The sequence below is a fragment of the Ctenopharyngodon idella genome, chromosome 1, assembly GCF_019924925.1.
Source record: "Ctenopharyngodon idella isolate HZGC_01 chromosome 1, HZGC01, whole genome shotgun sequence".
Classification (NCBI taxonomy): Eukaryota; Metazoa; Chordata; class Actinopteri; order Cypriniformes; family Xenocyprididae; genus Ctenopharyngodon; species Ctenopharyngodon idella.
The window spans coordinates 15,252,704-15,275,669 of record NC_067220.1 but is presented as its reverse complement, the minus strand read 5'-3'; the positions used below and the strand labels follow the sequence as shown (position 1 = coordinate 15,275,669).

General features: G+C 36.6%; 2 protein-coding genes across 3 annotated transcripts; one reads left to right on the top strand and one right to left on the bottom strand.

Moving 5' to 3' along the window:
- Window positions 1-641: 641 nt before the first annotated feature.
- pde5aa (phosphodiesterase 5A, cGMP-specific, a) lies at window positions 642-20,290 on the top strand. Of its 2 annotated transcripts, none has more exons than XM_051892495.1 (22): window positions 642-3,143; window positions 6,439-6,829; window positions 8,025-8,637; window positions 10,074-10,163; window positions 10,351-10,419; window positions 10,607-10,696; window positions 12,623-12,760; window positions 13,727-13,788; window positions 14,743-14,827; window positions 15,082-15,148; window positions 15,667-15,842; window positions 16,068-16,118; window positions 16,423-16,569; window positions 16,695-16,820; window positions 17,036-17,130; window positions 17,385-17,472; window positions 18,707-18,807; window positions 18,917-18,994; window positions 19,315-19,378; window positions 19,513-19,587; window positions 19,775-19,858; window positions 20,015-20,290. In XM_051892495.1, exons 1-22 carry the CDS (start codon window positions 3,128-3,130, stop codon window positions 20,162-20,164), a joined length of 2,856 nt encoding a protein of 951 aa, XP_051748455.1. In that variant the 5' UTR covers window positions 642-3,127; the 3' UTR covers window positions 20,165-20,290. The 2 variants fall into 2 exon arrangements, with proteins under 2 accessions (XP_051748455.1, XP_051748454.1); XM_051892494.1 differs by having other exon boundaries at window positions 15,082-15,160.
- A 1,599-nt stretch (window positions 20,291-21,889) lies between these two features.
- cxcl8a (chemokine (C-X-C motif) ligand 8a) lies at window positions 21,890-22,913 on the bottom strand. The gene is made up of 4 exons (XM_051892498.1): window positions 22,703-22,913; window positions 22,427-22,559; window positions 22,217-22,303; window positions 21,890-22,091 (listed from the first exon to the last, which is right to left on the bottom strand). Exons 1-4 carry the CDS (start codon window positions 22,866-22,868, stop codon window positions 22,079-22,081), a joined length of 399 nt encoding a protein of 132 aa, XP_051748458.1. The 5' UTR covers window positions 22,869-22,913; the 3' UTR covers window positions 21,890-22,078.
- Window positions 22,914-22,966: the final 53 nt, after the last annotated feature.

Genomic DNA, 22,966 nt, shown 5'->3' with positions numbered 1-22,966 from the left:
AGGAGAGAAGAGGATAGCGGAGGAGAGAGAGACAGGTTGTCTTTCACAGGAGGGATGAGTAAGAAGAGGATAGGCCTGGTCCTACCTCACAGCTTCACGGTGTGTCCTCTCCCTTCTGCTGCAGTGTGACGGAGTGCGCGTGTGTGTATGCGTGCTTGTGCGTGAAGGGAAAGGAAAGATGAAAAAGAGGGGGGAGGGAGAGAAATAGGGAGAGAGAGAGAGAGGATACCGTCAGCCTGTCTTTCTCGACTACCACTGCTGCTGAGCATCTGCACAGCATCACGATGTCACAGAAGCCTCCTCCCTGCTCGGCCAATCAGAGCTCAGCTATCTTCAGCTGCTCCTCCCACTGCAGGTGACAAGAGGAATGAGCTTGGAGAGGAGAGTAGATGAGGAAATCAGAGAGAAGCAAGAGAAGACAGGCAAGAGAATCTGGGATGCGGTGGAGCCAGAGATATTCATCGGAGTGAGAAGTGTGCCTCGATGAGACTGATGGGAAATGGGACAAAATGACATCCGAAATGGGAAGAATGGAAGAGGGAATGTAGATAAAAGAAAGCAAATAATGGAAGGACAAATATACGCTTTGGAGGTAAGAGAAAATAGATGTACATGAATGTGAAAAGAGGTTTGAGGAAACATAAGGAAATAATATGAGGAAGACATGAAGATGCTCTGAAAACTTGTTGAGTTGCTCCCCCTAGTGTTTGTAGATATTAATACACACAGTAGGATGTGAAGGTTAGGATTGAACAACTGTCAAAACTACAGTAAACAAGCAAGGAAACATTTGGGAAATAATTGTTAGGTTATATACAGAAACATTTCTGGTAATCTGAACTACTTGTTTAATTTGGGCATTTCTGTAGAGAAACAATAAAATAAAAACTGAGGTAAACAAAGCAATGCCAAATAAGCATTTTAGTTTGAGTGAAACAATTTTTGTACTACAGTATAACTTAAATACAGTCATAATTCAAACATTAATTTTCTAGCCAAGACTGTTATTTTATTATTACTTTAATTTTTAAACGGAAGTTGCCAACAACAATGGCTACTACACATACAAAGAATTTGTCTTGGTGACAAAAGCTTCCAGTGCACAGACAAAATGACAGTGACCATATATAGTGGCGAGAGGTGACTTTTTTAACCGGGTATGCTGGGTGGGTCATGTCAAAAAATGTAATAAGTTGAATGGGTTTATAATAAACGTTCGTTTTAGACAGTCAGTTGGTTTCATGGCAAATAGCAGCACAGTTAAAAGTATTTCTAATACTTTGGACCTTTTATTGAAAGTTACTTTTACTTGTTGAGACATTCCTTCATAATTAAGCACCTTTAAGAAGCTGTGATTGTGATGTTTGGGTACGTTCACACCGCCGCCGGCGAGAGCGTCAAAATTCGCCTTGGCTGCCCTGCCAACAACGCTGTACCTGTACCAAAGAGCTTAGAACCCAAGAGGCGACACTTTGATATTTTTTGGGTAAGAGCCACTAGATGGCGCTCCGGTAGCGTGGCCGCCATTATGGGATGAAAATACTAACTGGACAAATAGAACCCTTCACATCTTACGCACCCAAAATCGGCGAATTTCATTGCCAAATCAGAAGCGCAATAGAACAGTTTTTTAAATTAATTCACCAGTAAATTGTATGGCTCCCACAGTAAATGCTGTATTGTCTTATATAGGTTTTATTTTACCAGTTGTGGAATCCAACCATTCAACCATCTGAGGTAACGTAGTTAAAATGGAAATACTTTATTGAGTATTTCCATTTTATGCAACTTTACACATTTATTAATGGTAAATTAATAATTAATAAATTTAAGATCATCGTGTTTGCAGTGAACAATATATTTTAGACCTAGTGAACGCACGGTTCCGAAGGCGCCACGCGCGAAATGGGCGTTTGCAAAATGTGCTGTATTTTTGTAATTCTGCTAGGTGGCATTATTGTCGTAGAAACTACATAGGCTAATGGACTATATGCATGGTTACTTCCTGGTTGTCCTTAAGCCAGCTCGGGCATTTCCGGTGAACTGTTAGCTGTTTATTCTGTAGGCTACTCGCTGTACATCGACACAAAACCATCAATGGTTTACTTTTTTATGTTGTATTCATATTTTAATGCAGTTATCATATTTACCTAATTTGCCAATAAACCAGTGTTAGTGATTGCAATAAAGACGGAGCTATTCGGACCGTTTAAGAAACGCCATGTCTGTAATTAGACACACACACACATTTTTTTCCAGCACTTCAAATGTTATTTTTAATGTGATGACCACAAACATTACTTGTTCATCCTTCTGAGATCGTCCCAATTGTAAAACCGAACGTTTCAAAATGTAGGAAATTCAACATTTGATAGAAAACATTTTTTTTTTTTTTTTAATAAAAAAGACAATAATTGCTATTATAACCAGCAGGTGGCGGCAAAGTAGCATTTATTTGCGCATATATCAGCCATTTCCTCTAATCGTTTTCCACCTAGTTTCGTTTTTGACTAATTATGAAACATTATAAAATAACTAGGTTTAAAAATACATTTTGTCAATGTGAAGTATGAAGTACTCACAAAATCTTATGAAAAACAATAACTTTTCTTGTGAATGAATTACAGAGAGCGAGCACTGCGCTTTCCCTTTATAATCACAGCACTGTCAGTCATTGCAGTGCAAGATCAATGATTTCGGCACACTTGTGAAAACTCACATTTTATTCAATGAATCAAACTAAAGTGCACAATAAATATTTAATTTTTGATGCTTTTTTTCCACACGAAAGTGTAAAAACTGATGGTCGAATTTAATTTAGCAGAGGAGGAACACTGAGGTACGTCTTTACTTATTTTTTATGCTGTCTTACCTTTGAATAACTAAATTAATGCTATGCCTGACTATTTAAGCGACTATATTCTGATTATAAACTAAGTATTACACTACTGATGCTCAACACACCAGCAAATTACATCTCACCGGAAGTTTTTATTGCGGAAGTTCTAAAGAACGCTCCGTGCATATAGTCCATTACTTCGCATTTAAACGGTACAGCAGGACAAGGACAAAATGAGCTGACAGACAAGACAGAACAGGTTACTTGATATAGCTGGAGCGCGCCTGAATGAATGAACATCAGGGTATGTTGAAAGAACCAGTACAACTTCTGAAATGTATTAGGGCTCATGTAGTTGCTCAGTCGGTGTTTCAACCGCGATAAAACTGCTTGTAAACTCGCGTTTGAAAGGGTTGACTGTATGTAATCTAGAACATGTAGTATGCCTAAAACCTGTTTGGAAACAGTCTTCATTTTTGAAGCCGCAAATGGCGCAGAAACAGCTTAACCCTGTTATAAAACTGTATTTAACGCCTTTCAAAAGTTACTGAAATTATAAATGTACTCTTATTACCTCGTGTTATGTAGGCTGATGAATCGGATACAAAATTCATCGTTTGGTACTCGGAAGTCAGGCAGCTGATAGAAAGTTCGTCAGGTCGTTCTGGTAAAAGGCAAGCCTCTTGTTTCTACTTATTTTTAAATTTCTTGAGACTACCAGTAGAGGCCGCTAAATCAAATCAATTTTCAAAGAGATGTACCGGTATTAGGGCTGTTTCAATGCTCTTTGAAATGCAATGCAATGAAATGAAATAAAATAAAGTCATTAATATAATACTTGAAAGTATTATACTTTACATAATTATATTATATGTTATACTTTAGAAGTGTTGTACTTGGTGTACTTTGGTGGACTTTATAAATACTACATCACTTAAAGGGATAGTTCACCCAAAAATGAAAATTTGATGTTTATCTGCTTACCCCCAGGGCATCCGAGAATGTAGGTGACTTTGTTTCTTCAGTAGAACACAAATGATGATTTTTAACTACAACCGTTGCGGTCTGTCAGTTGTATAATGCATTGAAACGGTAACACCATCTATGAGAATAAAAAAAAACATGCACAAACAAATCCAAATTAAACCCTGCGGCTCGTGACGACACATTGATGTCCTAAGACACGAAACGATCGGTTTGTGCAAGAAACTGAACATATTTATATCATTTTTTACCTCTAATACACCACTATGTCCAACTGCCTTGCGCATCCGGTTGGTGAGGTCTGAACGCGCTCTGACAACGGAAGTGATGTCTCGCACTCATTGAAGTATAGGCGCGAGAGATCACTTTCGTTGTCAGAGCGCGTTCAGACGTGTTTGTGCATGTTTTTTTTTATTCTCATAGATGGTGTTACCGTTTCAATGCATTATACGACTGACAGACCGCAACGGTTAGAGTTAAAATCACCATTTGTGTTCTACTGAAGAAACAAAGTCACCTACACCTCGGATGCCCTGGGGGTAAGCAGATAAACATCAAATTTTCATTTTTGGGTGAACTATCCCTTATATTACACTTTAACATAAGGAGCTTTGGCATTTAAAACGAGTTATAACTCGTTGCACTGTACTACTTTTCAGCAGTGCAACTTTCGATGGGGAAGAGGATTTCTAGAAAAAGGAATGTGGTTAAAGAGATTTCTGCTTTTGTCTGAACCACAGACTTGGAAAGTCCTGATGATGACATTCTTCTGACAAATTATTTTTGGTTTATGTCAAACTGTTAAAAATATCTGAAAAAAAATTATGAAAAAATTATAAAAATAGATAATATTTAATATTATCTATTTAATATTTTATATTATCTAAAAAGTTATACAACGAAAAATATAAAATGAAAACTAAAAGACTTTCAAATTACATGAGCCAATATTTTATTCACAATAGAACATGGATAACATAAATGTTTAAATGAAAAAAAATGTCCAATTTTATGCACAAAATGAGCTCATTTCAAATTTGATGCCTGCTACAGGTCTCAAAATAGCTGGGAAGGGGGGAATGTTTACCATGGTGTAGCATCTCCTCTTCTTTTTAAAACAGTTTGAAGATGTCTGGGCATCGAGGCCATGAATTTTTGGAGTTTTGGTGTTGGAATTTGGTCCCATTCTTGCCTGACATAGGTTTCGAGCTGCTGAAGAGTTTGTGGTTGTCTTTGACATATTTTTCGTTTAATGATGCGCCAAATGTTCTCTATAGGTGAAAGATCTGGACTGCAGGCAGGCCAATTCAGCACCCTGACTCTTCTATGACGAAGCCATGCTGTTGTAATAGCTGCAGTATGTGGTTTTGCATTGTCCTGCTGAAATACACAAGGCCTTCCCTGAAATAGATGTCGTCTGGAAACCTTTATATACCTTTCAGCATATATAACGCCTTCCAAAACATGCAAGCTGCCTATACCGTATGCACTTATGCACCCCCATACCATCAGAGATGCTGGCTTTTGAACTGAACGCTGATAACACGCTGGAAGGTCTCCCTCCTCTTTAGCCCGGAGGACACGGCGTCCATGATTTCCAACAAGAATGTCAAATTTGGACTCGTCTGACCATAGAACACTTTTCCACTTTGAAACAGTCCATATTAAATGAGCCTTGGCCCACAGGACTTCTGAGAGACTCTGCCTCTCTAAGACAGCTTTTATAGCTAATCATGTTACAGACCTGATATCAGTTAACTTAATTAGTTACTAGATGTTCTCCCAGCTGAATCTTTTCAAAATTTCTTGCTTTTTCAGCCATTTGTTGCCCCCGTGCCAACTTTTTTGAGACCTGTAGCAGGCATCAAATTTGAAATGAGCTCATTTAGTGGATAAATAGTGTAAAATTTCTCTGTTTAAACATTTGTTATGTTATCTATGTTCTATTGTGAATAAAATATTGGCTCATGTGATGTGAAAGTCTTTTAGTTTTCATTTTATTCAAATTTAAAAAACGTCCCAACTTTCCCGGAATTCGGGTTGTAATATAAAGCTTAAAATGTTTTAGCATTTCTTTCTAAACAAATCTTTCATCATCAACACTCACTGTTGTTTTTTAATGGTAATTTTATTTATTATTTTTATTTTTAAAGTTATTTTACAAAAATAACATAAAGGCTAATTTAAATGTGTTCTCTACCTGATTAATCAAACTCTGTCCACACTCATGTTCAGTATGCTCAACATGTACTCATGTTCTATTCCAGTCTTTAATCAGTTTGCTTATTTATCTGGATTTGGATCATGTGGGGTTTGTCTATTTATGTACACTTGACATTTTCTAATAGCTCTCTTTGGCAGGTAGAGTGGGTTAAAGACAAGAGTGCAAAGTCATTTATAGTTCTCTGGGACACTAATCCATTTCCCTGAATGGGCAAAACAGAACCTATTGGTGTTATCTCAGGGATTTGTTTTATGTAACAGATTAGCCTCCACATCCACTGTGCAGAGTTGAGATGTTAGTGTAGCTGGTGACAGCAAAGCTTAATCCTCTGACCTGCCTTGGACAGCGAATGTGCATCTGTGCTTTTCATCTCTCTTTATCACTCCTTCAGGAAGGTCCAGCAACTTGCCTATCTGGATCTGCTCTTGGAGAGAAGAAAAAAAGAGAGAAAGCATGCCATGTCTGCACACGGAGTCCCTGCCCTCTTTGCCCGCTGAAGGCAGGTATGGAGTCACCTCAACCCGCAGGGGGTCCCAAGGGTCCAGGTCCAAATCTGGTAAAAAAGGGAAGAATGGAGAGAAGAGTGCACGTGTGGAGAGGAATGAAAGCGAGAAAGAGCAGAGTGTCATAACCAGTGCTGGATGGTTCTTCTCACCTCTCTGGACCCCAGGTACCAAAACACAGAGACTGGGATTCAGGATGGGAAAGGAAAGCGAGAGAGTGAAGGCATGGCTGGATGATCATTCAGATTCTGCCAGGTCTTACTTTAGCAGATCTTCAAGGTGAGCACTGTAGTGGTATCTGAGTGTGAAAAAAACCTTGAAATTAAATGTGATGTGATGCATTTATAATCATGTGTATTCATTCTTAAAATTAATTTAAAGTTTGAAAATGGCCTCAAACACCAATACAAAGTAACTATTTCAGTAAATCAGGGTTCCTTCCTTAAAAATGATTCTAAATTGAAAAATTAATACATTAACCAGTAAGGAAATCTATAATATAAATCTATCTTAAATTAACTCACCGACGTTGTTTGATGAAAAGACATAGTTCAGTATGAATTTTAATTTGGTCTTGTGACAAACACACCTATACTGGTGACCACCAGTGTTGGGGGAAAGTAACTTTTAGAAGTAATGCATTACAATATTGCTTTACTCCCTAAAAAAGTAACTAATTGTGTTGCTTAGTTTACTTTTTTATGGAAAGTAATGCGTTACGTTACTTCTGCATTACTTTTTCTCACCTTGCTTGTTTGTTTTTTTAATAAAATGTAATAAAAAAAGTAATCTTTTGGCAAATGTAAAGTCCCTTTCACATCAAAATTGAAATAAATAAGCCTAAATCTGAAGGAAATGCAAATTCAGACTTGTACAGTAGAGGGCGCAGCTCAAACAAACATTTCAGCTGTCCCTCCATTCTGGATTGCAGAAGAACAGTAAACAAAAAAATTAAACACATGTGTAATGTTTATATAAAGTCATTTTTGCTTATTAAAATGGATCATCAAAGGTCAGCAGCAAAGACATTGGTTAATAAAGTGAGATTAAATAAAGTATATTTATGTAATTTAACATTTAATTATTGCAAGTTTGTGTAGTATTCTGAGTTTGCATTTCACTGTTTTTATTTTGAGGAAAACTGAATCTGTCCAAGTGCCTCTGCATCTTTACTACTGATTTCTCTCAACATGGGGACAAGAGAGCTGTCAGTCAATAAATGGAAAAACAAAGTAACTTGCGTTACTTATTTGAAAAAGTAACCCAGATATTTTGTTTGTGTAAATTTAAAAGTAATGCGTTACTTTACTAGTTACTTGAAAAAGAACTTGTGTTACTTGTAATGCATTACCCCCAACACTGGTGACCACCCATGTTTGTCTTTAGGGATGGCTTTAGATTATATATTTTAGCCATAGCTTTGCCCAAATTTATAGCGGTGCCGTTTAATCTGCTCTGTCTTGTCTCTTCTTAGATATTGGTTGAATGGCTGTGTAGAAAGAGCCCAGGCAGCCCAAACCCTCATAACTGAGCCAAGGTCTAGGATGACTAGCAGACGCAGGGTGTCCCACCCTATGTGTGGGCCCTCTCGAGGGCTTGTGCATCCTGTCACAATGGAAAGACCACACTCCTGCTTTTCCCTCCATCAGATTGATAATCCTGAGAGTTTGGACCACTGCGAGGGGCGTTCTCCTCAATCACTGCAGTCTACATACTTTCCATTTTCACCTTGTGTGTCAAGGTCAAAGTGTTTGCCGTATTCTCTGAGCTCCTCAAGTCCAGCAGGACAGTGTAGAAGAGGCGAGTCCTGTAACTTCATGATGCGCCTCGTTGGTGGTCTGAGTAGACCTCTACAGAACAAAAACCTCTGTCTTCAGGTCCTACAACATCTTTGTGAGATCACTCAGGCTCAGCGCTGCTGTCTCTCAATGACAACGGTGGACAAAACAGGTGTAAAGTGTTTGGGTCCTGTCTTCCAATCAGATGAGGAGTCTGTCTACGGCTACACACAGGCAGAGTGGGACAAGTGTATTATGGGATATGTGGTCAGCACTGGGAGGCCTCTTAACATCAGGGATGTCTGTGAGGTAATAAATGAGGGGTATTCCATGTCAAGTCTAATCTGGACTTTACACATCCCCTCACGGTCAGTTCAGGTCACTGAGGTCCAGGATTCCCCCGTAACAGTAACACTAAGATTACTCGGGCACTTTAGGACTGAACCGAACTAATTCTTTGTCCTCAAAACAGACTGTGTTAATCCAAGGTGCTTTAGGTTGTCATATTCAGAGCTTTTCTAGGCTTTTAACAGTTTAAAGACTTTAAATCTGGGGTGACTTAAGAGGTCTTACAGCAGTATTCAATAGTGACACAAACAAATAAATAATCATAAGAATAAAATTCCAGTTAGGAAAATGGAAAGCACTGTTAGTTGAACATGTTTGAAAACATGAAGATGAGGATGATTTTCTTGTTTAGATAAAGAGGCTAAATGTCTTATACATTTTTTTAAAGTGTCTTGTGATTTAGATTTCATTATTTTATTTTTTTAGGTATGCACTGATATTAATAAACAGCCAATAACGATAAGCAGATCGATGAACCAATAACCAATAAATTGCCAGTAAATTTCTATACTATTTTGTAAATAAATTAAATTAAACACTAAAATTTAAAATAAATCATTTATTTTACAAATCAGTTATTTTAGGCAGCACAACATAATAGTGTACAGTATAAAATAAGTTATGAGCATACAAACTGATACCCAATAAATGGCCAATATTAAATTTCTGTACTTTTTCTGTCTGAATAAATTCTAATTTAAACTCTAAAAATTAAAAATAAAAAACAATTGAATTTAGGCCTCACAACCTATTACAGAACAATATGAAAAATGGTTATTCATTTTGATAAAGATTACATTTAACGGTGTTATTAAATTATAAGTGTTTTAAAGATTAAATTTAAGTGAGCATTAAATGGCAAAGGTAATCTCAATGTAAAAATAGGGGAAATGAGCATGCACAATTAAATATTTAATGTTGACAGATACGGATAAATTAAAAAGAATAACTTAGATATACTTATGTGATACCAATATATCAAACATCTTTAGGTTTATGAGTGAACTGAGTATGTGTGGGAAAAAGATCTGAGATTGACAGTACTTTTGAGTGTTTGTACGCTCTGGGGCATATGAGTGGGACGGGAAGTCCTTCCTTGCTCTAAGCTTTAAACCCTGTTTTGGCACTATGATAGCTGACAGGGTGTGAGCAGAGGAGAGAGAGAGACAGAATGAATAGCAGAGAAACTTAACCCGTATCTCTCTCAGAAAATTGCATCTCAACTTTCTCCCGCTTTAAATGGTTAATCCCGTTATGCCTCTGAAATTTCAAGCGTTTGACTGTGCAGACAGTCATAAAACTGCATATACTGTCATTACCTCAAAAATAACATAGTGTTGCAAGGTTTGTGTTGTACTGAATAACCTGAATAAGTTTTTTGAATTGTCCTTTTATAGGATCCAAGATTTCAAAGTGAACTGTATGAGAGGGGAGAGGACAGACCCAAGAGTATTCTCAGTGTACCCATCCTGAACCACAAAAAGGAGGTTGGACAGTTATATATAAACATGTTGTCATTTTGCTATATGTCCAGCATTGCATTAGTACCACTAACAAGATTGGTTGTATATTTTGTATTATATTATTTATAGCTGTAATATGATAATATACTAGTCAATCTTTTTAGTAATGAACATTATTTTTTTTTATCTGTCTATGGACTGATTTTGGCAGGTTATAGGTGTCATCATGGCTGTGAACAAAAACAGGCCGGGCAGCTGTTTCTCTGAGCAAGATGAGAAAGCAAGTATTGCTCAATATTAAACATAGCAAACATTTTGCCTTTTTTAAAAATCTGAAATTCAATAATATGGAGTACATGTACATTTTTGTTAATTACACATGAAAATTGAATATGAATTGTATGTGACGCAGGCCACATATGTTTTGAGTGAATGAGTCAAAGAATGAGACAGTGTTTTGCCTCTAGGTGCTGTCGTCACACATGGTGTTGTTCGGACTGATCCTGGAAAACAGTCAGCTGTGTGAGAGTTCTGAACAAGAGAGCAAACGCAACCAGGTAAATCACACAGACTACATTCATTAATTTAGACACCTTTATCTAAAGTGACGGACAAATGAGTAATGCGACAACATAAGTGATAAGTGAAGGAGACATAACATGCTTATCACAAAGAACTAATTGAAAACAAGATATTTTGACAATATACAGTACTATTTACAGTTTACTTAAAAAGTACTATAAGTACATAATACCATGGTACTATGATATATAACATAATGAATGATTAATCCTACATTGTACAGGTATGTTACTTTAGGGATTCATCTTAAATTTGCTGTTTTTTGATAATTTACTGTGGTTATAATCAGGGCTTGACATTAACTTTTTTTGCTTACCAGCCACTGTGGCTAGTGGTTTTCCAAAGTTACTAGCCACTCAGCATTTTCACTGGCCACACATTACATTTAATATGATTAAAGTCAGTGGCGTAACTTTGTTTTAAAAAGTGGGTGGGACAGGAATGTGTGTATCAGGAATGTGTGTGTATCATTACAATAATAAATGCACAAAATTTATTGACATAGAACTCATGTTTAATATGATAGTTTTGTCCTTACATCTACTATAATACAAAATATTGTTAGTCTCGAACGTATTTACATTAGTCAGAAAATGTAAATCTGCATTTAGTATTCGATTGTCCTGATGGACCAGAGGTAGAATTTTTGTTCAGCATGCCAGAGGTTTTGGTTTTAATGGGTTTTTTCCCATCAAAACCAAAGATGTTCATCAGTGATTGTTTATCAAGAGCAGAGACACGTTTATGTGCATTTTGTTTGTGATTTCACCGGAACGAATAGAGTCTGCGGCCGCAACAGCGATAGATTGAAGTGCTTGTCCGTGTGAAGACTGCGCACTGTGCACGAGCGCAAAGAGAACACTGTTGCGCCACTGATAACAGCGGCAACGAGCACTCAACATGATTTCAAAAACAACACATCCCAGGGCCAGATTGCCTATTATTTAACACAAACGAACAAATTGCTAATCAACTAGAGATGTTTCTTTTGTATTAGTATACATCCGTGCTGCGAGATGTTTCAAAAAGTGGTGGGGACAATATCGACCCTGGCAAAAATGGTGGGGACATGTCCCACCCGCAAATTACGCCTATGATTAAAGTTGACTTTGACATGCTAAAATTACTTGATTTTGAGTCATTTTACTTGTTTAGCTAGATTTAAAAACCTTTGAAACTTTCAAATGCAGACTGACCACCTAAATCAAGACTAGGCCTACATGGTATATCAGCTGGTTATGTACGGGTGGGCAAGGGGTGGGTAATATGACCATAATATAAATTATTATAAGTTATTTTTGTTAGGCTATATAAAAAGAACAAAGAAGCAAATTACAAATACAATAGTAAATAGCCTAAACTCTTTTTTCAGATAGAGTAGGTTTATTTAATATTTATTTAACATCGTCTGTTGTTTGAATAACATTAATGACAGACAGGTATTTAATTGGGCTGCTGAATGCATGGATGTAATATACTGACACATATTCAGTTATTACCCACCTGTTTACGTCCACTTAAGCCATAACTGATTGTATTCACGCGAGATACTCCACACAATGGACATTTTGACATCTGTGTGTGCTTGTATTCAGGCGCAAGGAGATCTGATCGCGCACGCGAGAGAGCTCTTCTGTTGTGTCATTCAGCGCGATTCCGCCGATCCTGCCTTCACTAACTGCACGTTAATTGATAACGAATTATGATTGGATTGTAATTTTGTGCTACAATGAGCTTAGCTACCTTTCATTAGACTGTAGGCTGAAATTATATTCAACCCGCCAAAGTGGCTAGTGGGAGTGGCTGTCTTACCCGCCACAGCTGAAATCTACCCGCATTTGGCGGGTTGGCTGGTGTTAATGTCAAGCCCTGGTTATAATTGTGGTGGATTTGATTGGCAGGTACTGGTGGAGTTGGCCCAGCTGGTGTCACATGACTACTCCTCCGTGGATGACATGCTCAGCAAAATGGCTGCCATCATCCTGCCAGTGACAAAAGCACAATACTGTACTGTTTTCATCTCAGATGACAACTTCACGGTAGTACAAAAATCAATAAAAGTTTATGGATAATTAATTCATTGTTAAGACTGCTTTATTTGTATATTAGCATCAGTAAAGTATTGGTTTTGTTCTTGCTTAAAGGGTTAGTTCACCCAAAAATGAAAATTCTGTCATTAATTACTCACCCTCATGTCGTTCCAAACCTGTAAGTTTTTCATTCATCTTCGGAACACAAATTAAGACCTTTTTGATAAAATCTGAGTGCTTTCTGTCCTTCCATTGGCTGCCTTTGTAACTGAAACTTCGACGCTTCAAAAACTGGTTTGTCCAAATTTTCTGAAGAGACATGATTGCTTTATATGATGAACAGATTAAATTTAGGCTTTTATTCACATAAACATTCATCAACTCACACATCAGTTGTGGTAAACGGCTTGACGTGTGCGAGAACCGTTCTCGTGTGTTACGCAGCACGTTTGAGCTTCCTCAAGAGGTTTGTTCTCATGTGTAAAGCAGGTTCGGTTGAGCTTCTGTTCATGTTCGCTGATCAAAGTTTTCATGTGAATTAAAACCTCAATTCAATCTGTTCATCATATAAAGCAATCGAGTCTCTTCAGAAAATTTTGACTGAACAACTCAGTTCATATGGATTAGTTTTACGATCTCTTTATAAACGTTTTGAAGCATCAAATTTTCAATTGCGTAATTGTCTATGGAGGGACAGAAAGCTCTCAGATTTCATCAAAAAGATCTTTATTTGTGCTCCGAAGATGAACGTCTTACGTCTTACGAAAGTCTTACGTGTTTGGAATGACATGAGGGTGAGTAATTAATGACAGAATTTTCATTTTTGGGTGAACTAACCCTTTAAGTCATTCACTTTCATTTAATTTCTTGTAAAGGTTAAAAAACAACATGAAGCTCATGAAATGCTTTTTAATACTGAACTACTAAAAACAGCTTGATAAGTTGATACTGATATACGTTTTTTATGTCTTGTAGGGGCCTTTTTCAAGGATGGTCCATATAGAAGACACAAATGGCTCTGTCCAGTGTTCCACAAGGTAAATAAATGTACAGTTATAATTTGATCATGACACAAAATAACATTTACTTTGATTTGTTTAAGCACATAATGTTGAAAGCCACATAATAACAGTGTTTAGAATTGTTAAAGGATTAGTTCACTTTCAAATGAAAATTACCCCAAGCTTTACTCACCCTCAAGCCATCCTAGGTGTATATGACCTTCTTCTTTCTGATGAACACAATCGGAGAAATATTAATAAATATCCATATGACGCATCCGAGCTTTATAATGGCAGTGAACAGGGGTCAACGAGAATGAGCTGAAGAAAGTGCCTCCATCCACATCCATCATAAACGTGTACTCCACACGGCTCCAGGGGTTAATAAAGGCCTTCTGAAACAAAGTGATGCATTTGTGTAAAAAAAAAAAAAAATCCATATTTAACAAGTTATGAAGTAAAATATCTAGCTTCCGCCAGACTGCCTTCTGTATTCAAGTTACGAAGAAAGTGTAAACTTGCATCATGTCAGTTAAGATTTTTCGTAAGTTGAATACAAAAGGCGTAGGACGTAATGTAAGCTTTTTGAACTGCGAGAGTTTTACACTTACTTCGTACATTGAATATGGAAGGCGATCTGGCGGAAGCTAGATATTTTACTTCATAACTCGTTAAATATGGTTATTTTGGATGGAGGCACTTTCTTCAGCTCATACTCATGACTCGTTTACTGCCATTATAAAGCTCCGATGCTTCAGGATACTTAATATTTCTCCGATTGTGTTCATCAGAAAGAAGAAAGTCATATACACCTACATTGGCTTGAGGGTGAATAAAGCTTGGGGTAATATTCATTTGAAAGTAAACTAATCCTTTAATACTTCAGCAAACAAAAAAGAAATAAAACATTCTGTATTCATATGTATACAATAAGTTTAGCATGTTTATGTCAGGTAAATGTAAAATGGCAGGTGTAACTGTAATCTTCAGGGATTGTGACACCAGCGACACCAGCTACATGTTTGCTGTGCATGTGCAAAACTCTATGGAGACGCTGAACTTTGCCAACAGGCCTGTAAGTTGATCTGATCAATTCACTAATTGTCACTCTGCTGTTTATATAATCTTACTAATAACACCTATTTATACCTGCTGGTATAAATACTTTTTCTAATGTAGTGATTGGGATCATTCTACTTCGAAACCAATGATATATTTTTATAGTCTTTCTTCCTTTTTTTTACATATAGGGAAAAACCAAAAAGTACCTCTTATCTAGGATTTTCCCTATATGTTTCTGACATACACTGTTTTTGTCTGTTCTCCAAGGCCCAGATTTCCAAGGTCTCTCAGATTAGAAGTTTGATTTGCACACCTCTGAGAGGCAAACAGAGAGGTAACGTCATAGGTAAATATTTCATAGTCTCGTATTGTTCCATAGAACCAAAACTCTGTTACTATGCTTTCCCAGAGGATTTTTTGTTTCAGACTTTTTCTTTTATAGCTCAAGAGATGATGTTGTATTATATTACATAAATAAGAGTATACACCTCTAAATTTAACATGGATAACAATTTGGTTTGATGACAAATTTTTGAGTTCATGCTGAAATCCCAGACTTGGAAAATCTGAGCACAGTTTGTGATGTTGTTAAGATCAGTTTTAATACTGTTTAAAGAGGAGACACATGAGATAACTGGGGTCTTTTAACTCCTCTAGGGTCAAGAGTCTTCATTTGCACCCTTTATAATGTCGGTGATGCAATTAAAAAGATCTCATTTGTGATTTGCCTCAGTTCAGATACAGATATTACAGCCCATTCTGTTAATCTCCAAAGGAATTTAGAGAGTTGACAACGATACTGGTATGAAAATAGTCTGTTTAGACAGTATACATATTGCTTTCTTCATATAGGTGTGTGCCAGCTAGTCAATAAAAGAAACATGGCCCGCTCTGAGACGGAAGTTTTTAGCCAAACTGATGAACTCCTCCTGGAGGACTTTGCGGTGTACTGTGCTCTAGGATTGCAGAAATTCAATATGCAGAAGTCGGCAGATAAAACCAGAGCCAGGCTGGCTGTAACTAAAGAGGTAGGAAATGGCATCACATTCCTTTGAGTCACTGGAAATCACTTCATATTGTAAGAATAATGAGCAAGTGATTTTAACGCTGACTCAACAATTACACATAACCAGGATTGATTTAAACAGGAAAACCTAATATTTAAAAGTACTATAGATTTGATGAACATATATTTTTTTTCTTTTTCATTTCATGCTGTGTATGTACATGGGTGTGTGTGTTTGCACCTACAGGTCTTGTCTTATCAAATCTCTGCTTCACAAGAAGAGATTCGTAACTTAGAGGTAACATTCAAAAACTTTCCTTTTAGTACTTCCTTTTATTTTTCTTGAAAAGTACCTTTTATCTTTCTATATCCGCACATGACTGGATTACGTCAGTTGAATTATTGTGCAACAGTGGTAATGTCTGAAATTGTTGATGTGATTAAAGGAACTTGCAACTTTCTGTGGTTAGGGTCGTTTATTCTTGTGTGTGTTTGTTGTTTTGTCAGTTGCACCAGTCAATTCAGGACATTTTTTTCAGTGTGTCATTTGAAAGATTCAATCAATCATTTCCCCATTTCCTCTCGCTTTCCTTCTCTCCCAGGAGTCCATCATCTTGTCAGCAGATGCTCTCTGTCTACTGGATTTTGGCTTCAGTGATTTTAATATGTCCCAGGCTGCCATGACTCAGGCCGTTGTGCGCATGTTCCTGGATCTTAATTTGCCCCAGCATTTCAACATTGACTACAAGGTTACTGGTTTAATCCTGCTTGGCTCTTCTAAGTAACTAAACTAAATCACAATAAAGCTTTGAGTAATACTAATACTTTTGTGTAAGCTATGGATTTAGAATTGGTATTTTCCTTTATTTTTCAGACCCTGTGTCAGTGGGTTTTGAGCATACGGAAGTGCTACAGGAACAATGTGGTCTATCATAACTGGAGTCATGCATTACGCACTGCCCAGTGTATGTTTGCCATGCTGCAGACAAAGGACCTACAGGTCAGAGTCATAGTCTGTCGATAAGCAACTTGTCCTAATCTTTTAAACTCAGCATTGCACACTGGGTTAACAAGTTAAAAGGTTTATTCTAAAGAAATTGGATTAAGCAAATTACTAGTTAATAAATCCATGTCCTCCCAAATCTCTGATATTTCATTGCCCTCACATTTGGTGTCATTCCAAGCTTACTTAATCTTTCATGTTCTTTAATCCAGGGTAATTTTAGCAGTCTGGAGGTTCTTGCTCTCATGATTGCCTGTCTGAGCCATGATCTGGACCATAGAGGCGTGAATAACTCTTATATAGAGAGGTAAACTACACTACTCCAACCCCATCCTGCTAAAGAACATCTCTGACTGTGGTGGTATTATAAACATCTGTCTAAAGCTCATTAATGGTATGCAGCTACATAAAACTGATAAGTATTTGGACACACATTTAAACACTGTGTAAATTGCCTCAATATTTTGTCCTGGTAAATAAATATATGCATTCTTACAGTCTGTTGTACAGCTTTGCATTCTCTTTCTCTCTTTCCCCTATCTTTCTCTCTCTGTGTCTTAGGAGTAACCAGCCTCTGGCACAGCTGTATGGCCACTCATCCCTAGAGCACCATCATTATGACATGTGCCTTCTCATTCTCAACAACCCCGTAAGATCACATAACATCCATCCATCCTTTCATCCATCTATCCTTTCATCCATCCAACCATAACATCATTTGTCCATCCATAACATCATTTATCAATCCATCCATCCATTCACCCATCCATAACATCCATAACACCATCCATCATCCATCCGTCCGTCCATCCATCCATTTATATCAACCATCCATTCATAACATCATCCATCCATCCACCCATCCATCCATTCATAAAGTAATTTATGCATCCATCTATTCATAACATCATCCATCCATCTGTCCATTTATAACATCAACCATCCATTCATAACATCAATTATCCATCCATTTATCCATAACATAATTTATCCATCCATCCATCCATCCATCCATCCATTCATAACATCATTTATCCATCCATCCATCCATCTATTCATAAAATAATTTATCCATCCATCCAATCATAACATAATTATCCATCCATCCATCCATCCTAACATCATTTATCCATCCAGCCATCCATCTTTCCATCAGCTGTTCATCCATCCACCCATTTATATCAACCATCCATTCATAACATTATCCATCCATCCATTCATAAAATCATTTTTGCATCCATCTATTCATATCATCCATCCAACATTTATCCATTCATCCGTCCATCCATCTGTCTGTCTGTCCATCTGTCCGTCCATCCATCCATCCTTTTATATCATCAACCATCCATTCATAACATCCTCCACCCTTCCACCTATCCATCCATCCATCCATCCATCCATTCATAAAATCATTTTTGCATCCATCTATTCATAACATCATCAATCCAACATTTATCCATCCATCCGTCCATCCATCTGTCTGTCCGTCCATCCATCCATCCATCTACCCATTCATAACATCATCCATCCATCCATCTACCCATTCATAACATCATCCATCCATCCATTTATAACATCAACCATCCATTCATATCAATTATCCATCCATCCATTCATAAAATAATTTATCCATCCATCCATCATTCATAACATCATCCATCCATCCATTCATTTATAACACCATCCATCCATCCATCCATCCACTCATAACATAAACTATTCATCCATCCATCATTCATAACATCATCCATCCGTCCATTCATTTATAACACCGTCCATCCATCCATCCATCCATTCATAACATAATTTATCTATCCATCTATAAATTAATAAATTAATTTCCATGCACAACTATCATACCTCCCACCCTTCTTCTCTCTCAGGGCAGTCAGATTCTCAGCTCACTCTCACTGAAGGAATACAGGGCCTGTGTGCAGATGATTGAGAAGAACATTCTGGCAACAGACCTTGCTATTTATATAGAGTAAGCTATAATCCTTTTCCAATTCAAGCTGTAAACAGATGTTCACACAAAATACATTAAAACACAAGCTAAAATTTATGTGTGTCTGTATGGGATTATTTATCCATAGGAAGAGAACTAAGTTCTTTAAACTTGCTCAGAATAACAGCTGTCTTTGGAAGGATGAAGGACATAGAGAACTGCTGAGGTAAAAAATATCCAAACATATATTTTGAAGAATATGCTCATTAATGCACAATATTCACACATTTATGACAAAAAATAATAAATAAAAAAAATTATATTTCACCTGATGCACATTCTCACATACAGCGTAACACACCAAAAATCTACATATATTTCTTATACTTCTAACAACACATTCACATATGAATTATTTTGTTTCCTTTTTCTGCTGTCATTTTATCTGACTGCAGAACAGTGCAAGAACAGGAAACACTCACCACATTTTGTTTGCTTGTAACCACTTCCTGTCTCTGTATTAACTGATGTTCATGATCTAAATAGGTCAATGCTAATGACAGCAAGTGACATATGTGCAATAACTAAACCATGGCCAGTTCAGAAGCAGGTGAGCATCTCCCACACACACATTTGCATGCATGCAGATACACCACAACCACACATGCATGCAAGCACACACATAGAAACACACACTTATACACGCACATACAAAAATGTCCTTTTCTTTCTCTTCATCTACAGATTGCTGAACTTGTAGCAACAGAATTTTATGCACAAGGAGACAGAGAAAGGTGTGAATTCAACACTCAGCCAACTGTAAGTCTAGTGTTATGTTAACTTCTCCTATTTTTTTTTTTACTCTATCACTTTTGTACAGGAAGATATATTTAAGAGGAAGAGAGGCACATTATTTTACAGTTTCCAAAATAATTATCTTTTTACAAATAGTTAGTCACGTTGTGCAATTAAAAGTTGAATCACACTTTGAATATCTTTCTCACAGGATTTTATGGACCGTGAAAACTCCTCTCGTTTACCTCACATGCAGGTTGACTATATTGACGGGATTTGCTCTCCACTCTATGAGGTGAGGGCCTGCCCGCACACATCCTGTTACAAATGTGTGTCAGTGTGTGTGTTTAGTGAGTAAGAGGCATTTCTGCTGCAGTGCTGTGCCTCTGGCTTGCAAAAGAAGTATTTAGTCTGTAACTACTGCTTCTCTCTCTTTTCCGTTCTTTTCCAGGCCCTGGCCAGCATTTGTGAGTCCTGTTCTCCTCTGAAAGAAGGTTGCAGAAGGAACAGAAAACACTGGCAACAGTTGGTAGACAGCAGTAAGGAAGAAGAAAGGATAAAAATGAAAGGACAAAATGGAGAAAAGGAAGAAGCAAGTTAAAGCAGAACTTTCTCGGGGGACCATTCATATAGTGGACCAGCAAGAGAGGAAACAAAACTCAAAGTCGCATCTGATATTCAGATTATTACTATATACAGTATGATGACATTAAAAACATTAACCATTTCTCATTTTCTAAGATATGATTATTAACACTCAACATCTGTTTTATAGTCAACACTAAAACAATGAAAAGAGGGAAAAACATAACTAACTAGTGCAATAAAGTGAAAGAGATTGACGCCGGTATAATTTATCACAAGTTATGCCCATCTTTACCTGCCATTCTTGATCTTCAGATAAGCCACAGAATATCACAAATTACACAAGACTAGTTCTTGGCTGGCTTTGTCATACTAATGAATAGTTACTCAACCATTGGTTGCTCTTTGTTTTACAGTACGTGTACTTATGTGTACATACAGTGTAAATACCTAAAAAAAAAAAAATACTGGGTAACATAAGGTAACTACAGGGGTTAACGTTAGGTTTAGGGGTAGGTTCAGGGTTAGTACCTAGTTATTACCCAGTTCTTGTAATTACCATAATAGTACATGGGGAACAGGACTGTAAAATAAAGTGCTACTAAATGATTTTATGGATTTGGTAACACTTTATTTTAAGGTGAGGTAGGAACACATTACTACATGTACTTACTTGAATAAGTGCAATATAACTACGTCACCTTAAAAAAAGTGTAACCATGAATTTTCTTTAAAAATACATGTGTTAAATATGTGTTGAGTTGTTTTAGACAAGAAAGCACAACTTGATTCTTGATTTTACTGAATAATGTTTCTGTTCGTTCCGCAAAAAAGGATTCTTTTAATTAAACTCATGTGCTGGTACAACTGAACACATAAAAACATATTGTTGAGTGATTTCTAATAATAAAATTATTTTGAATATAAAACATGAAAAAACAAATGAGTCTATTATGTTTTTAGAACACATTAACAGTGTTGAATTTAATTGATTTATTACTCCCACATTGATTATTATAGGTTGACCTGATAATCTAACATCACAGTCGTGAATACTTCCTGTAATATAACGAAAATACTTGCCATTGTTTTAAGTGCAATGAAATTAGCGAGAGATAATGGGGGAGTGCCTGATGGTGCAACAGAATGGTGTTTTCTCTTGATGTGGTCACAAGTCTTCACGTGATCTGTGGCAACATGTGCAGTCTTGTATAGAAACAAGTTTGCCAGATGTACCTTTCTAACCTTCTCGGTATGCAGGGCAAGACTGACAGGAGAGCTAGTTACTCAAACACAGATCATCTTTCAGATTTTATACAAACTTTAAATCCACTTCATCATTACCAGGGCAGTTTAACTAAGTTCTAAACATCATTTGTAATCATTTTAAGTGTTTCTTCTTATAAGGACCCAAAAACATCCAGGGGTCAGAGTAAATTCTCTGTTTGCAATGATTAAAATATTTTTCTTGAGTGAAAACTAGTGAAGCAATCTTTAAGCCTTATGTTTCATTTTCATATTCATAAATAACTGGGATTTTTCAGCCAAAGAAACACTCAAAACAATTGGACTTTGTATAAACAATTATTAATCTTTTTGGAAGTGTTTTGTTAAATTATGTTTTGTTGTCATTGTGAGTTTCGTGCATCTTTTTTAGCATAAATAAAACAGGCTAAATAAGTAGCTAAATCTGTCATTAAATATGTAAAATATGAAAAAAAAAAATAAAAATGTCATGAAATTTAGTATAAAATTGTTTTATTGAAAAATATATAATAAATAAATACATAAATACATATATATATATATAGCACAGCACTTATATAAACAAAAACATTGAACAAACGGTTTTAAACATAACCAAGCAGAATGGTGCAGGTTAAAATATTGTGCATATCCTCAGGCTCAACATCACAGATGGTCCAGATATTCATGGTGCTTTGCTGCAAAACAAAAAGACATTTATTTAGAGGCATTATTTCCATGACAAATATGATGAGACCTGATAATTTCTACTTTTTCATCATTATTATCCCAAAACAAATATTGAGAATTTATTGACACTTACTTGGCAAGGATCTTCTCAATGACCTTCTTAACCCAGGGAGCAGTAGGGTCCAGACAGATCTCCTGCTTGGTTTCCTTCAGGGTGGCACTGTGATAAAAAATAACCAGTAAGAACCATATTTTTGACTGAATCATATTCAACGGGTCATTATGGATTCATTCTAAGCTTGTAATATGTAAGTGTTATGCCATTATTAAGGTGTAAACTCACATGATCTCTGTATCTTTACAGTGAGGGCTAGGAGGGTAGAGCTCCACACTCTCTATGTGTTTACCAATGCGTCGACTCTCTGTTTTAATGCAGCGACAGCGTAGATCTACACCCAGACCTCTAAGACTCATTGCTGAAAGCAAAATCACAATAAGTTAATACTGTGTTATCACATACATACATGCATGACTTACTAAAGTGCATATGCTTAACTATGGTTACTGATTAACCTGAAAAACAAATTTATAGCAGAATTTGGTTTTGCAATTCACTTACCTTCAGTAATGGTCAGACATGCCACAGCAACAATAACAAAGACTGAAAAGATTTTGCAGTTCATTCTGCCAACGAGAAGATTTACTAATGAAAATAACAAAAGTAAAAGTATTGTTGATGCTCGATGCTGTAGGTGTTCAGCTCTGTTGGTGAATTCTGTCCACATTGTGAAGCTTGCAGCTCTTATAAAGCTCCGTCCTGGAAATGAGTCAGAGGGAATTGCGCAATATATCAGCTTGGGAAAGTTTGAGCTGATGTCACGAG

Bases quoted from the DNA above. Each gene is read 5' to 3' on its own strand.
- cxcl8a (XM_051892498.1), bottom strand. From the start codon at position 22,868: ATGTGGACAGAATTCACCAACAGAGCTGAACACCTACAGCATCGAGCA. The intron at 22,560-22,702 runs GTAAGTGAATTG...TTTTGCTTTCAG, and splicing joins ATGTCTGACCATTACTGAAG to CAATGAGTCTTAGAGGTCTG. The intron at 22,304-22,426 runs GTGAGTTTACAC...TTTTTATCACAG, and splicing joins TGTAAAGATACAGAGATCAT to TGCCACCCTGAAGGAAACCA.
- pde5aa (XM_051892494.1), top strand. The intron at 10,697-12,622 runs GTAAATCACACA...TTTGATTGGCAG, and splicing joins AAGAGAGCAAACGCAACCAG to GTACTGGTGGAGTTGGCCCA. The intron at 16,570-16,694 runs GTTACTGGTTTA...TTTATTTTTCAG, and splicing joins ATTTCAACATTGACTACAAG to ACCCTGTGTCAGTGGGTTTT.